The sequence below is a fragment of the Grampus griseus genome (genome assembly GCF_964374135.1).
Source record: "Grampus griseus genome assembly, chromosome: 7".
NCBI classification, from domain to species: Eukaryota; Metazoa; Chordata; class Mammalia; order Artiodactyla; family Delphinidae; genus Grampus; species Grampus griseus.
The window spans coordinates 59,210,208-59,226,424 of NC_139001.1; the positions used below are offsets into that span (position 1 = coordinate 59,210,208).

General features: G+C 43.4%; 1 protein-coding gene across 1 annotated transcript in view; it reads right to left on the minus strand.

Moving 5' to 3' along the window:
• MAP3K20 (mitogen-activated protein kinase kinase kinase 20) overlaps window positions 1–16,217 on the minus strand; it is a 172,273-nt gene that overhangs the window by 19,091 nt on the left and 136,965 nt on the right. Inside the window, exons 14-15 of the mRNA XM_082657753.1 lie at window positions 13,492–13,554; window positions 12,426–12,518 (exon numbers count right to left, since the gene is read on the minus strand). Of these exons, the coding sequence (XP_082513879.1) occupies window positions 12,426–12,518; window positions 13,492–13,554 (156 nt within the window). The remainder of the gene's footprint in view (window positions 1–12,425; window positions 12,519–13,491; window positions 13,555–16,217) is intronic.

Genomic DNA, 16,217 nt, shown 5'->3' on the forward strand with positions numbered 1-16,217 from the left:
ATATACGTGGATTAGATAACACCAATACTGCCCTTTCCTGTTTCAACAGATCCTGATGCAGCCCTACCAACAGAAACCAGCAGATGTCCGGAGGGACAGTGGCTGTGAAATGTGACTGACAGCCAGAGAGCCTCATCTTGGATGAGGAAACTAAAGCCCAGAGGGATGAGGTCATTTGACCAAGATCACACAGAGAGCAAGTGGTGGGGTTCCGAACTAAACCAAGGGGGCCCACTGTGCTATGAAGAGCAGGTTTCCCCTCTGTCTTTTCTGAATCCTGAACTTGCCCTCTTACGGGTTAACAAGAGTAAGAATTATAGTACTTTCCACCTTCCAAAGTCAACGAGTAGTCCAGATTATCTTGGTGAGTTCCTTGATAGGACTCCACGGCAGAGACTGAAATACTGAGTCTCTCCAGTAAGTCCAACGCAGTCAATTTCCCCCTTCTTTATTGAAAAAGACCATTGTTTAAAGTGTATATGGTGCGATTCCACTGTTTGTAAGCTCCTTTCCTTGACTGATTGGGCCAGGACCTGGAATCACAAACACTTCCCTCCAGTCCTGGCTTAGGCTTTGTGGCTAGGCAGGACGGCCACTCCCCAAAGCAGAAACAACCTTCTCCCATCTGTTTGCACAAGCAAAATCACGGGGCAGGTCCTGACTACCATGGATTTTTTATTTCATAACTAGATTCCCACCCAAGAGGACATTCCCACTTTTCAAATTTGTACCTTGCACATCTCTAGGGAGTGCTAGTTACTAATCTCTAGGGAAAAGGCAGTGACACAGCAGCCTTTGGGGAAGTTCTTCACTGAGGCTGAATAGCAAAAAACAGCTATCCAGACCTTTCTACTAGCTAGCTAATCTGCCCCTCAGTGCAAATCTATAAGAAACAGATGGGATTCTGTTGGGGAGAGGGGAATTTTTGCATTGGAAACTGATGAAAAAAATGACAATTCTGTTGAGTGCCCAGGATATGTACCATTTCAGCTGCTGAAATACCTGGATAATTTTAGGAGCAAGTGTGTGGTTAATGGAGGATGAGAAAGCATTCCGTTTGAACTGCTTCAGCATTGCCAGTTACGTGAAAAAATTTTCTGAATTAAGATTACTGGCCAAGTAAAACAGAAACTCTTACACTGTGAAGTTAACATCCTAAACAACACTCAGTTAATGCTAAATTAAATATCTCTTTGTGAGAAATCACTATTACATTCTCTGCAAGCTGTTTAAAATTCTTTGGAGTTCCAGGCTAATACATGGGATGCCAAACATACACATCCCTTCTCCCTTCCATAAAAAGAAAAAAAAAAAGGAGGAAGGAAGAAAAGAAATAAAAAAAGAACGAATCAAGATAGAGGTAAATTTTCTAAATAGAAAAAGTGATTGAAGTTAGCATAAAAATTATACTTAAATATTATTTTAAGTTCTGGGCAATTCAGAAACAACAACCTCTCTTTCTATTTATTTTTTCCTACCAAGATTTTATTGCAAACATGAACATTATAGATAAACCTTTAAAAATCTAGGGCCAAGATTATTTAGGACATTTGAGAAGGAAACAGACCTCCACATTCGGCTTTCAGGCTTCTATAGATGACCATTACCTGAAGGTTACAGACATTAACATTTTTTTAATGTATTTTTTATTGAGGTATAATTTGCACACAATAAAATGTACAGTTTTTTTTTTTTTTTTTGTGGCCACACCACTCAGGCATGCGGAACTTCCCCAACCAGGGATCAAACCCACGCCCCCAGCAGTGGAAGCGCGGAGTCTTTAACCACTGCACCACCAGGGAAGTCCAGTGTACAGATTTTTAAGCGTACAGCTCAATTAATGTTAACAAATGTGTACACCAACGTAATTACCCAAACAGGTAAGATATTCCACTAGCCTAGAAAATTCCCTCATGCCCTTTCCCAGTTGATAACTCCTCCACAACCAGGGGCATCCACTGGTCCAATTTCTACCACCCTAGATTAATTTTGCCTGCTCTAGAACTTCATAAAATTGGGATTTTGTAGTATGCATGTGTACGTGTCTGGCTCTTTTCACTAGGCATAATGTTTTCGAGATTCTTACTTAATCCCCACAGGCTTACCCTGTTATAGAGAGCACTGCCCCCACGTTACAGATGAGCAGACTGAGGGTCAGAAAGTGTAGAGATTTGCAGCAAGTTAACTTAGCTACACTGGGCATGCCCAGCCTAATGGAGGGGACACTGGTTTTTAAAATCTCCATCACCACCCTACCCGTTCCCCATGACCAGAGAAAAAGTAAGATCACCAGAGAATGCCCAGGATTCTAGCAAAGAGGCCCTTCCACCTTAAAAAAAAAATGGCCTGTACTGGGGAAACATTTTAAAATCTAAAATACAGAGGTCAGAATAAACTTTTTAAGATTCAAGAGGGGGGAAAAAAGGGAAACAGTCTCATAGCAGGCGACTGACTATTTTGAAATGTAAGAAGTCATACAAGATGAAATAAAAATACGATAGAAATGTTGGTCATGCTGGTATTAAAAGTAGTAAGATGTTGATGATTTAGGCTTTACACGCGTTGCTATTATCTCGCTCAGCTGCTGAAACCTGCTGTTTTAAAGGCAGGAGAGTGGAACATCCCGAGATAGCACCTGGGTTATTTATCATTATGTATAACCCTGGTACACTCTATTTTATTATGCTGCCTTTAAAAGGAAGATAATGCAAGTATGGTTAATTTGTTTCTCTTCTTTATCTATACAGTGTCGTGACCCATCACGGCTTTGTCCCACGAGATTTGTTTTTCAGCCCAAAAGAAATCCACAAGAAACTCTCCCTAAAAATTCCATTAATAACCTCTTTCAGCGCATATAGGTTGCAGGGTCTGGAACTAAGAATGTTTTAATCTCTCCAGCAAAACAATGTCTCATAATGATGTACAGGACTATTGCTGTACTGATGAAGAATCATACATAATTCAGCACCTTTCACTTGGCACCACTGTGATGTCCTCATTAGCCGTGGCTCACAGTGTCTGTCAGATGGTGTCCATGTGAACGCAGGCATTATATTGTCTTTGAGATGTGCAGCTGCTTCCATGACACTGCCAGTATATAAAAACATGACGCCAGTTTGTTTTATTTAGTGCTAAACCTTCCAGTTTGTAAAAACAAGGCTGACACAGAGCCTGACATGAGGCAGTGAAAATAATTAGCTCTCATTTTCTCAGCCTCCTATTTCCTTCTCCCTGCTGTGTTCTCTTTCCACTAAACCACCACATGTCAGTCGAAATGGGAGGCAATTAGTGGGCTCATTTCAGTCCCCACAACTGTGCTGAAAAGAAAGTATTTATGATGGCACAATGAACAGCTGAAAGATTAAATAACATTTGCCTTTTGAAAAGAAAATGACTTCTAGCTAAATGGGCAATTTTTGATTATTCTCAAACAAGCTTAGAGTAGTTGGTTTTTAAAATACAAGAAAGGAAAATGAGTCATTTTTAGGTGAAAGAATCAAATAAAACTTGACACAGTAATGCAAATAACTCATGTTTTATTGCAAAATATGTAAATGCGTTATACCCTTAACAATGGCTTGTGTCTAAGGTCAGGGCAGACTGGTGCCAACCAGACACCAGTGGAGATAAGGTTGTTCTGTTGCCTTCTGGGGAGTTGTTATTTGAGTTATGCTTGAAAAAAGGACTTTAGGGATGATGTTAAAATAAAGTGAAACAAATCAAGTGAGATACACTTTCATACGATGCATCACACACTTGACTACCTGAAATGGTTCAGATGTTAGTTGACATGTTTGGAAAGGGCTTCTTTCTTTCTTCATTTTTAAACTGTATTTGAAATTGGGAGGTACAAGGTATTCATCTTGGAGAAAAAGAATAGTAGGTCTTCCTCTTGATTTTTGAATAAATAAGAATCTATTCTATCTCAGACTGGGTTTCTTAACCAATATAGAAAGTGGTCTCGCTTACCTAATTACTGCTTAAATGTTTTTAATGCTGGGAAATGGGCTGCAAATAAACTTTCACCCAAGACCTTCAAAATACAAAAACAGCTCTTATATCTATTAGATTCTCCTCCTACCTCCCATGTCTCCAGAAATGACTCTAAGAAATACAATTTTTGTTTCTTTTTTTTAGAAATAGAGTTTTTGGGGAAAAAACCCTAAACTGTCCTAGTTAGCAGGCATTGTTTATTCTCAATCCAAATCCTAATGTTGATGTGGTTGTCACACATCTTTGCTTCCTAACATAGTGTTTTTTGTGTGTGTGTGTGTGTGTGTGTGTGTGTGTGTGTGTGGTACGTGGGCCTCTCACTGCTGCGGCCTCTCCGGTTGCGGAGCACAGGCTCCGGACGCGCAGGCTCAGCGGCCATGGCTCACGGGCCCAGCCGCTCCGCGGCATGTGGGATCTTCCCGGACCGGGGCACGAACCCGCGTGCCCTGCATCGGCAAGCGGACTCTCAACTACTGCGCCACCAGGGAAGCCCTAACATAGTGCTTTTAATTTCATTCCAAATAATCTGTTCTTTTACAGTTGATTATTTCCAAGATCTAATTTTTGGTTCAGAATACACAAGTCACTGTGAGTTATCAAGGCCTTCTCTCTGCAGAACTTACAGTGATTCCCAGAGACTTTTCAAAACCTGTTTCTAAAAGCAAAGATCTCTGTTATTATCAACAACTGCGCCTGTCATCATAAAGTTGCCAGTGATGGCTGTTACAACCGTTTTAAAAGGCAGTCACAAATTTAAGTTCTGTTTCTCTGTTTGTATAATTATATTCTTACTTCCTACAAACTCAAATCCTAACTTGTGATTCATACACTGTGGTCAGTGTAGCTGTATGAGCCAATAGCCACCCAAGGGGATCTAAGCCAACAGTGGGTTCATTGGGAGCCTGGAACACTCTCTGAGCTAACTATGCATTTTAATATAGCTGGAAACCAGCAATAATGTGTTTGCAATTTATTTAAACCTATGTTTCATCAGGTATACTTCCTTGCTACTCATGATTTTGAAAGGAATTCATAATCTTGATTAAGAAGACTAAGAGTGATCCAATCTGTGCTGGAGCCAGCCCTCATGAGCTGATTGCTTTCATCTCTTCCCAACTTCAAGTTCAGTGATGTCACATTGGCAATTTGAAATTGGCCACGGTAGGAGTATTGACGACATGGAAAGCTGCAAACACTACAAGTCAGGGCTGTTTCCCCAGTTATTAGACATTTTCTGGCAGGCCATTTCTACACATGACTATCAACCCATCAGCAAGGATGTACTGGACGCCTCTCCCAGTTTTGTTTTAGTTCTATAGGAGGCTGCCTGACCTGTTTGACGAAGCCCATCGGCAACGCGAATTGGAAATCAGCAGCAAGTCATGTAGTCAAATTCTGAACTGCATTTGCTCCTTTGCTGTCAATTAAAATTTGTATTTCTTACAGAACCCTACCACTGCAAGCTTATATACTGAGGCACACAAACACATGTGTGTGTACATGTATCTTTCCCCCCAAAAATAGCTGGTCATGGGAAATAAACTTCCCTACACTGAATTTTTCATAAACGCAAGACATATCAAAGTAAGGCAAAGCAGGGGCTTCCCTGGTGGCGCAGTCGTTGGGAGTCTGCCTGCTAATGCAGGGGGCACGGGTTTGAGCCCTGGTCTGGGAAGATCCCACATGCCGCGGAGCAACTAAGCCCGTGAGCCACAACTCCTGAGCTTGCGCGTCTGCAGCCTGTGCTCCGCAATGGGAGACGCCACAACAGTGAGAGGCCCACGCACTGCAATGAAGAGGGGCCCCCACTCGCCGCAAGTGGAGAAAGCCCTCGCACAGAAACGAAGACCCAACACAGTCAAAAATAAATAAATTAAAAAAAAAAAAAAGTAAGGCAAAGCACTGCCTTTTAGTTCTTCCGAAATGTACAAAAGGTGTTGACTTTTTACTTCCTTACAAAATCCTTTGTGCCCTGTTATTTTATTCATGTTTATCTATCCATTTATAAAAACTCCACAATAGGAAAAAAAAGCCCTATTTGGCAGTTTTTAATATTTATAGTGCTTTGAGGAAGGGCCTGGAGATTCAATTAAGTTTATTAAATGCCACATTTTATAAGCAATCTAATAGAGACGTGAAAGCACCATAGTAAGTGGGAAGTATTTGTGAAAAGCAGCATTTGTAACCTATAGCTAAACAACTGGAGAAGCAGAACTATTGACTGAATTTCTTCAGGTGGGGAGTGGGAGAAGGGGGCCAGGTGCCAACAGTGACGGACGTAAGGAGGGAGGCGGGGGGGGACGGAGAAGCCTTCTATTCCGATGGGGCCAGTTAGTGCTGCTTCCACCCCTTCCAAATGTCCCTCTTATTTTCTCTACCTGGTTCGCTTGCCCCTTCAAAATGCCTCTCGGAAGGAAATCAGAAGAGATGGTCATCTGGAGGGAGGTGGCTGGAGTCTGGAAGCCAGTCTCTAGTTAAGGGTCCACTGGAGCCAGGGTGTCGTTTCCCAGGCTTCTCCCCTAAGCTCATCTCTTCTCTACAGCTGGTGATCCACTTAGACCCAAGGGAGCCCAGCTTCAATCAGGTTTCCTTGCCTCACTGGGGAGAAAAGGGACTAAGGACATGAGAGAAAAGTCTGTGACTGTCCAGCACACACAAGGAATGAACAGCTCCTCGGAGAGTTCCCTCCTAACTCTGCTTTTGAATTTTTATGACACAAAGTCTCAAAAGGAACTCGGTGAGAAAACTCCTGGGTGAGTTGATAGTTTATTCCTTGGCAATTTGAGAATCAATGTTCCTGACTGGTGAGCTTATAAGAGATATAATAATAAACTCTATGCAGCTGAATATTTCAATAAAAAAGGGTGGTCGCCACCCTGGGGAGCGCATGAAGCTGCCTGAGATTCCGGAAGCCGCTTTCCTTCTGTAGCAAGTCAAAGGCCTTAGATTACAAAATGCAAGGCACTTTCCACACGAGACAAAAATAGTGGTGGTTTAGTATTAACTGACCAAAAAAGGTGTTTGCCTTTTTATTACCAATACACCTATTTTGGGGGATGACGATACTTTTCAAAAAGAAGGAGTATGACACCAGGGTTGAGCCCCTGGGCTGGACCTGCCCCTAACCAGGTAGGAACTCTGGGGGAGGAACTTTTCCTCTCTCCTCCTCAGTTTCCTCCTGGGCCTGCAGGGATACTGCTCCCTATGAGGGTGGATTGTAACAATTACACCAGAAAAATGTTTGCAAAGCACTTGCCACGATGTCTGGCTGAGGTATGAAATAATAATAATTACCATAAGCATTTCAAGCCCTTCGCCCAAGAAATTTGAGCTGAGAAAGACCCAATTTCTGCCAATACCACTGTCAACTTGGAGGCTGCCTCAATGTACATTGTTATTCAAATTAAGAATTAACTTGACTCTTTAGAAATGGGTCAGGTAAATGGGTAAAACTCATTCTCAACTTCTTATTAATTTAAATTTTCAGGGAACCCTTTTGTCCAATTATTTCCCCTGCCAGGTTGTCTCAAAAAAGGAAAGGAAAAAGGATGTTTGTTTCATTTGTGGATGAATTCTTGAATTACATATGGTGCTGGTGTCTGGTGAGGGCCTGATCATCCCGAGGGGTTGGGGGCGGCAGCAGAGACTAAGTTCATGGGCAGGGGGTCACGCAGGTGCTCTGGGCTACTGGAGCAGGCACAGGCTCCCAGACGTGAAAGGCTTTCCTTGGTCTGGTGACTCACCCTCACTTATATGCCACAATCCATCTAGTTGTAAAATGAGGCTAAAAAAAGAATTTAATCTGAATTCTTTGACCATAAAGGTCCACAGGTCTTTCTTACAAAGAAAGGCTTTATTTTCTACATATATTTGTATATTTGTGGATAAGGTCACATTTCCATTGTTTCCTCTTAGTAGGCCAGTTACTGAAACAACAAACCAATTTTAAGTGGTAGCTAACTGGTGGTCCTTTTCAGAGGCAATGGGAAAACACAGCTACTATTTTCATGATAAAGTCACTGTCATACATTATTCCCAATGGCTGCCGTCAGAATATATCTTTCATTTTAATTGTAAAAGAAAAGGTGAAATGGTCAAGCGAATCTCCCTGATACACAAATTCAGGTTTGGAGAGAACTTCCAAAACCCCAGTGTTCTCGTGTAACTTATTCTAGTCATGGAGACGGGGGAAAGGCTTCATCTTTTCTGTGAAGATGGGCTTATGGGAACTCAGTTAATTGGGATTTTGAGGAGGACCTTTTTTCTTGGGTTCTACCTTGAAGGGTCAAGGTAACAAGGTTTTCATGTGGGGAATTTAAATTTCAATTTAAAGCACATTTGTGAGAAGATATTTCAAAATGTTAGGTTATAGTCTGACATAATTGGGTAGTTTAGACCTGGACAATAATTTACTCTAGGATTATTTTGTGGAAGTTTCCAGATGGCTTAAATATCTTGTGCCAGGTATTAGAGCTTAGCACATGTTTAATATACAGGTGATGATGAAGATGTAATTTCTGGTCTCAGCTCCGTCCTCTTACCCTAGGCTGGTAACATGCTTTCTCTAATCAAGGATGACAATACCATGTGCCTTATGTATCTCACAGAAATGCCAAGGGGGATAAATGAGATGACATGATGAAATAACTTGAGCTCTTCAGAAAGAAGGACTCTCTAAGCATAAGTTTTAAAACATTATATTCAGAAAATTATTTGCAAACGACCATGAGCCTCTTCGAGCTCATATTCTAAACTCATCCCTTCCAAAAAAAGCTTTTCCTGGGAATTCCCTGGTGGTCAGGACTCTGCACTTTCACTGCTGAGGGCCCAGGTTCAATCCCTGGTTGGGGAACTAAGATCCTGCGAGCCGCGCGGCGTGGCCAAAAACTTTTTAAAAATTTAAAAGAAAGGAAAAAAAGCTTTTCCTGATTAACCTCACCCATTCCCGTCACTTCTTTATTCTTTTAGCACCTTGGTGTTACATCCGCATTGTATATTTCACTCTCTCTTTTTTTTTTTTTTGCGGTACGCGGGCCTCTCACCGCTGTGGCCTCTCCCGTTGCAGAGCACAGGCTCCGGACACGCAGGCCCAGCGGCCATGGCTCACGGGCCCAGCCGCTCCGCGGCATGTGGGATCTTCCCGGACCGGGGCACAAACCCGCGTCCCCTGCATCAGCAGGCGGACTCTCAACCGCTGTGCCAGCAGGGAAGCCCTATATTTCACTTTTGATCTATTGCATTATAATGTCATCTATCCAGCTGCTCACCTTAGAAACTGGGTGCCGTCCTGGCTCCTCTCTATCACCCCAACTCCAGCTAGTGACACAGTCTGATCAGTTCGGTCTGATCAGTTCCGTCTCAGTGTCCCTGGACACAGGGCACTTCCATGGCACTGCATAGCCTCAGCTCCTTGTTCCTTTTCACCTGGTTGTCTGCACTGCCCCACACAGGACTTTATCACTCTATCCCGAGCCCTTTCCAAATCATCCTTCTCTGTGCTTTTGAGAGATCTTTTTAAAACGCAAATAGAATCCTCTCTACTCCCTGCTTAAAACTCTTCAAACGCCTTAGCTCAGCACATAAAACAGTTCTTTTTCTGGTCTCCAGCCACCATTCTGGCCTTAACTCTCCCCACGCTATTCCACCTGCTCCATGTTAAAGTCGCCCCAGAGGGAGCGATGCTTGAGTTGAGTTGTGAGGTCCTATAGAAATCAGTCCAAAGAAGAGCTGCCTGTGTTTTCCTGGCTTCTGAGCTTTTGCACATGCTGTTCCTTTTGCCTTCAATGTCTTCTCCCTACCTAATAACTCCTGATGGTTTTCAAATTTTAGTTCAAGTATCACCTCTACCAAGAAGACGTCAAGATCCTCTTCTGACCCCTTTCTACATCACTTCAGTGCTCATCCACTGTGCTTTCATTGAATGATGTGCATGATGTTGTAAAAAATGCATCGTTCTGTATTAAAACCATTCACTGATCTTGTCTACTTCTTCCCATAAACTGTGGGTTCCTTGCAAGGCAGTACTATACTTTTTTACTTTGCATTCTGAGCATCTAGCATTGAGCCAGACACACAGTATGTCCTCAGTAAATTTCTGCTGAGTGAATGGATGAAATTATTACTCTGCATGGGTGACCAAGGATCAGCAGACAATCGAAAGTTGCAGTGACTTTAGGCCTTATGGATAACCAATGACTCAAGAAGTCTATACCATCATGGTCAAAACCAGACCACTATATTTGGTCTCCAATATCATTTATAGCTTCTGATTTTTACTAACTATGTATATATTCAGTTTTCCACATTAACAAGTCATTTCTTTGTTAATTGAAAATAATTTTCTTGGTTGAGATTACCCTTGACAAGTCTTTTTCAGGAAAATTCTTCCCTCTTCTTTTACCCCATCCAAGCCATAAAAATGTTTAAACACACTGGGACTTCCCTGGTGGCGCAGTGGTTGAGAATCCGCCTGCCAATGCAGGGGACACGGGGTCATGCCCCGGTCCGGGAGGATCCCACATGCCGCGGAGCGGCTGGGCCCGTGAGCCATGGCCGCTGAGCCTGTGCATCCGGAACCTGTGCTCCGCAACGGGAGAGGCCGCAACAGTGAGAGGCCCGTGTACCACAAAAAAAAAAAAAAAAAAACTTTAAACACAGAGCACTCATAAATAAAGTACCATAGAGTTGAGCATCCCAAAGAAGGCAAATTAAAATGCGCTGTTTATTTGCCATCAGATGGACCTGGGGTGCCCACAGCTACAGAATCTCAGGATTGGAAGGGCCTTTGCTTATTGTTGGAGAGGAACTTACTCTCCTGCCCCCCTTTCTGGTAGCTGCTTCTAACAACAGGCATGAATAGACAGTGACCCGTTCACAGAGGGAAAAGAAAAGTGTCCCTATACCAGACACCTAGAGTCAGAGCAGCTTTCACTCAACCAAGTTCTGTGGCCCAAACTAGCGAGGTTAAGATTTCCATTCAGCAAGAGCATCAATATACCTGCAGTGGTGCAGGTAAAACACTCTGTCCAGTGTCTAGAAAGAGCATCTTTTTTTTTAAAAAATAAATTTATTTATTTTATTATTTATTTAATTTATTTATTTATCTTGCCTGCGTTGGGTCTTTTGCTGCTGTGCACGGGCTTTCTCTAGTTGCGGCAAGCGGAGGCTACTCTTCGTTGCAGTGTGCGGGCTTCTCATTGCGATGGCTTCTCTCGTTGCGGAGCACAGGCTCTAGGCACACGGGCTTCAGTAGCTGTGGCACGCGGGCTCTACAGCACAGGCTCAGTAGTTGCGGCACACGGGCTTAGATGCTCCGCAGCATGTGGGATCTTCCCGGACCAGGGCTCGAACCTGTGTCCCCTGCATTGGCAGGCGGATTCTTAACCACTGCGCCACCAGGGAAGCCCAAGAAAGAGCATCTTTTGAAGCCCCTGGTAAAACTAACCCCTTGCAACAATTTCCAATCATTCCCAAGTGCTGGTTCCAGGAATGACCTGGGGTAAGCATGGTTTAATTAGTGAGGGCCAGTGGGCCAGCTGAGCCCCACCAGCTCTCCCAGAGTAACGGGCTCATGTTGTGAGGAGTTGTTTTTACAAGGTCTCTTTGCAGCATCAAAGGAAAGGTACCAATAGTGCAGTAGTTAAGAGTTTGGTTCTGGGGTCAGAGAGGCCTGCATCAGATCCGTCTTCTGCTACTTGCTAGCCATGTAACCCTTGGACAAGTTAATTGGCCTTTCAGAGCCGTAGTCTCCTTATTTGTAAAATGGGGGAAAATAGCACCTACATCTGAGTCCTGTATGCCTGGAACGTGAGTGGTCAATTAATAGACGTGATCACTATTACTGGCTATTCATAGTAATCCAAAGTAACAAAAACCTATTATGATTCCAATTCATATGACACCTAGCCCACGTAATTAGCCCAGACTCTAAACATAACATAAAGTAGCAGCCTGACTGAATGAGATTTGGTCAAATGTCCTGCCACCCCATTTAGCGTTGATAATCTAGGTTTCCATTTTGCCTACAGTTCCATTCTTGCTGTTGTTCTACTCTCGATATTATAAAAGTGATTCCCCTTAAAAAACAAAGAAACTGGAATCAGGAAGCTGTGACGCCAAGAAGCATAAACAGTTACTCTAGTGTCCGTGCCCCCGACCTTGACACTGCCCACTGCCCACCATGGTTTGCAGTGCGTTTCCTTGAGGGTTTGGGTGGCCTCACACAGGGCTCTTCAGCTGAATGAGAACGATTCCTAGATTGGCTTACAGAGGCAGCTGGCAGCCTTTCAATTAAATTCTATTTTATAAAGTCTATAAATTTACTCAGAATCATGTTACCAGCTGGTAGGGGGTATATAAAACCACACAGTTCCAGGAGAGAAAAAGAGTAAATTAGACTGAAATTGATCCAAAGGATTTAAAATATGATTTACCTGTAGGCCAGTCCCTGGTTTCAAGTGAAAACCAAAAACAAGTTCAAGGTTCACTATTTTTTCCTCATTTTCTTCAGGTTCACCTACTGAGTCCTGAAACAGAAAACTAAGCACTGTTTATACTACATAGTGTTTTTACTTTTACTTCTCATGTAAAGGAGACGATTTCCCAGCACTAGTTTTTCCATTCTAATCTATTGCTTAATTTTTGGTTATTTTGGAATACACTACAAATTCCAATTACTAAAAGCAAGAGGAATGACATATTAAGCCTTTGAGAACTTTGCCCAATGATTTGTCTCATGCACTGCAAACTGAATGACACCATCTTACATTTTTCACAATGCATCTTGCATTGTGCAATTTTACCCCAGAAATGCACTTCGTCCCTGGAGATGCACAGAGACTTCACCTTGAGAGTTTCACAACACTCAAGATATTTACACCCTAATCCCAAAGAAGAATTATGCAGTTCCTAGAGCATCTGTGGATAGAGGGCCAAGCAGAGGAACAAATGAATCTTCGTGGGCTTAGAGATGGAAAACCAGAGTTGTTGGTGAATGAGAAGAGTTCTGTATATTGTTTGCAAGTGTCTACTAATTTTATAGCAAACTATGCTCTATACCTTTAGACTATATTCAAAATAGTATGTTAAATATACTAATATGTTATTCAAACAGTAAAACTTCTACCTCTCAATGCAAGTGGCAATCCAGAGCTTAGCGTGTGAATTCCTTCAGCGGCTTCCATGTCGGACAAAGGTCTCCCGAGCCAGGTGGGAGGCCAGAGGTCCTCACCTACAATGTTAGCACTTATATCCTCTAGCCACTGAGGTGACATGTGTTGTTCTTATCATGACTGTATTGTTAATATTTCAACTTGCAGGGAACAAGGTTGTTCCATTTATGCACATCCTCAGCTTCACTCAAAGGGCCTTTTGTTGGACAGATATGATTAAATTTCACTTCAAACAACGGTTTCCGACATTGGCAAATTTAGGTGTGGATGTGGCTGGTACATATGTCAATAAAAGTAGCATATTCTCGGTAAGAAAAACCTTCCTTACCTTAATGAGTGGTGGGAAGTGAAACAAGTTTAGGTAATCGTGGGTTAACTTCTCAATGGCTGACTGTAAAAAAAAAACACAAGAAACCCACATGACTTTATTAATGATCCGATAATGCCAAGAAAGGATTAAAATTATTGTGCACATATAAAGGCATTCTTTATTTACGTAGTTCGCAAAATACCTTGGGGATGTTAATATTCAACATCTATTGAGAATAAACCTGGTTGTTCAAAGTATTATAGGTAGTTTATAATTATTTAATGGAACAGGAAGATATTTTAAAGATGTTTAATCTCAGAGGAAAAAATAAATAAGACCGTTCTTCAAATACTGGTAGAGTATAGTAGTGATAAGTTAATATTCTACTGTACAGAATGCAGTTGTCACCCTGAGTAATTGTGGGAAAAACAACAAAGAACATGAATATATCACCAGAGGCTCTCATTAGAGCTGAAATCTCACTAAAGGGTTTACTGCATTGAAAGGGCTTTTCTGTGGGTTTGTGTCCAAAGCTCCCTCCCCCAGTGGAGGACAAAGGACTCTTAAAGGAAAGGAGGACAATTTAAATTATGATTCTTGTTTATACTCATCAGGTATAATCCAGCTTTTCTGTGAACTGAGCATATCACATAGAGAGTAAAAAAGTACTGATGTAAGAAAAATTAGATGCATTTTTAAAAAAGTGAAATGAGGGCTTCCCTGGTGGCGCAGTGGTTGAGAGTCTGCCTGCCGATGCAGGGGACACGGGTTTGTGCCCCGGTCCGGGAGGATCCCGCGTGCCACGGAGCGGCTGAGCCCGTGAGCCATGGCCGCTGAGCCTGCGTGTCTGGAGCCTGTGCTCCGCAACGGGAGAGGCCACAACAGTGAGAGGCCCGCATACCGCAAAAACAAAACAAAACAAAAAGTGAAATGAAAGCTGTTGGCACATCATCCAATAATGAGCACTTATTGGATGTTAGGCTCTATTCCTTCTTCAAGGCTCCTCCACAGAGGGCTTCCAGGCTCGGGTGAGGAGGACGCCAAGACAGGCTGAAAGGAACAACCAAGTAGCAAAGGGCAGGTGGACAGACCGTCCACTTTGCAGTTGTATAATCGACCATCTGTAGGCTGAGAGACTCACTCGTTGAGAAGGTGTACAACAATGCCCTGCCTTCCTCAGTGAGACCGCAGAGAATGGAGGGCACTTTCTCACCCTCTGGATGGGTGTGTGTGTGCGCGTGGGAAGCACTGTCACAAGGACCAGGCGGGCTCTTCCAGTCTGGAGGTTCCCTTGCAGCGTCCCATCCCGAATGGCCCAGCTTGAAGGATTCTTTATCCTCATTGCCCCGAGAGTATATGCAGGATGCTCCCAGACCTCCCATGGAAAGGTCTGTTTCCATGACCCTTTCCCCTCACTCTTTCCCTCTCATGTAAGCTTACTTGTCAGAAGTACCCAGGACCCAGCTGAGTTTAAGAGAGTGTCACCTGGGGGCCAAGCCCCCCACCCCTGCCCACCCCTGGGGCGGCCACTGTAATAGGGTCCTGGCTTTGGCAGAGGTGTAGGGCCCGCACGCCTGACTTTTGAGACCCACCCCCCCAGGGACTGACTGTCTTTCTGTGCACACACAGACTCTTCCAGGAGGGAGTCTGCGGTCCCCGCAGATGCTGGCTACGCCCCTCCTTTGGAGCTCAGGATAGACACTCCGCTCCCAAATGCCAAGACTCTGAATTAAGAGAAGTTGTATATACACGTTTTCTCTCTTTTCTGGGATGTAAATTCCTTAAGGGCAGGATTCTTTGTTTCTTCACAGGCCCAGGACTGTGATCAGTAGGCATCCACTGGATTTGCTGAACCATAATCCGTAAGTTTGGACATCGCTTGCTCTAACGATACCAACCAGCACAGAGGGGCACTTAGACTGTCCTAGGCTGGGTCTGGGAATATTTAAATCACAGAGGCTGTTGAGGAGCTATCACAACTCGCCACCCCTTTTCCTCCTGACTGTTCCTTAAGGAACGAGTCCTATTTCAAAGGCAGGAGAGGGGAAGGGGAGTTGGGAGCATCTTTTTGGCATCTGCTAAATGGGACAAGATTGATCAAATCTCTCTCTTTGAACCCTGAAACTTCTCTGTACCAGAGAGAAGAATTTTTCCTACTGTAGCCCATCTAAGCCAGCGTTGCTTTTCAGGACGGATTTGCCCACAGCTGGAGGTTGAGATTAAATTATTTACCATCATTTAAGATGTATGTTTATGCATGAGGTTTCCTGCCCATCTTGTGAGAGGGAGCAGGTGGTAGGTTAAGGCTAAGCCATCATCTGAAGGGTGCTGAGGGGCTGTAAGGATGTTCCTTATGTGGCTTCAGGGCCCATAGGACAGAAGTGGATGTGTTCTCCTTGGACCTCAGGGAGGATTTCCCTGAAAAAGCCTGGTATCAGTAGCTCCAACTGAGGCAAAGGGGAAAGTTGTTGGCAAGTTGGTAGAGCCTTTGTCAAGATGTGGATTTGGATAAGAAGTTGCTTTTTCTACATTTCCTTCCCTTTAAAAAAAATATTTATTTTATTTATCTATTTATTTTCGCCATGTGGGGTCTTAGTTGCGGCCTGTGGACTCATAGTTGGTGGCATGCATGCGGGGTCTAGTTCCCCGACCAGGGATCAAACCCGGGCCCCCTGCATGGGGAGCGCAGAATCTTACCCACTGGACCCACCAGCGAAGTCCCTACATTTCCTTCTTTATTCTAT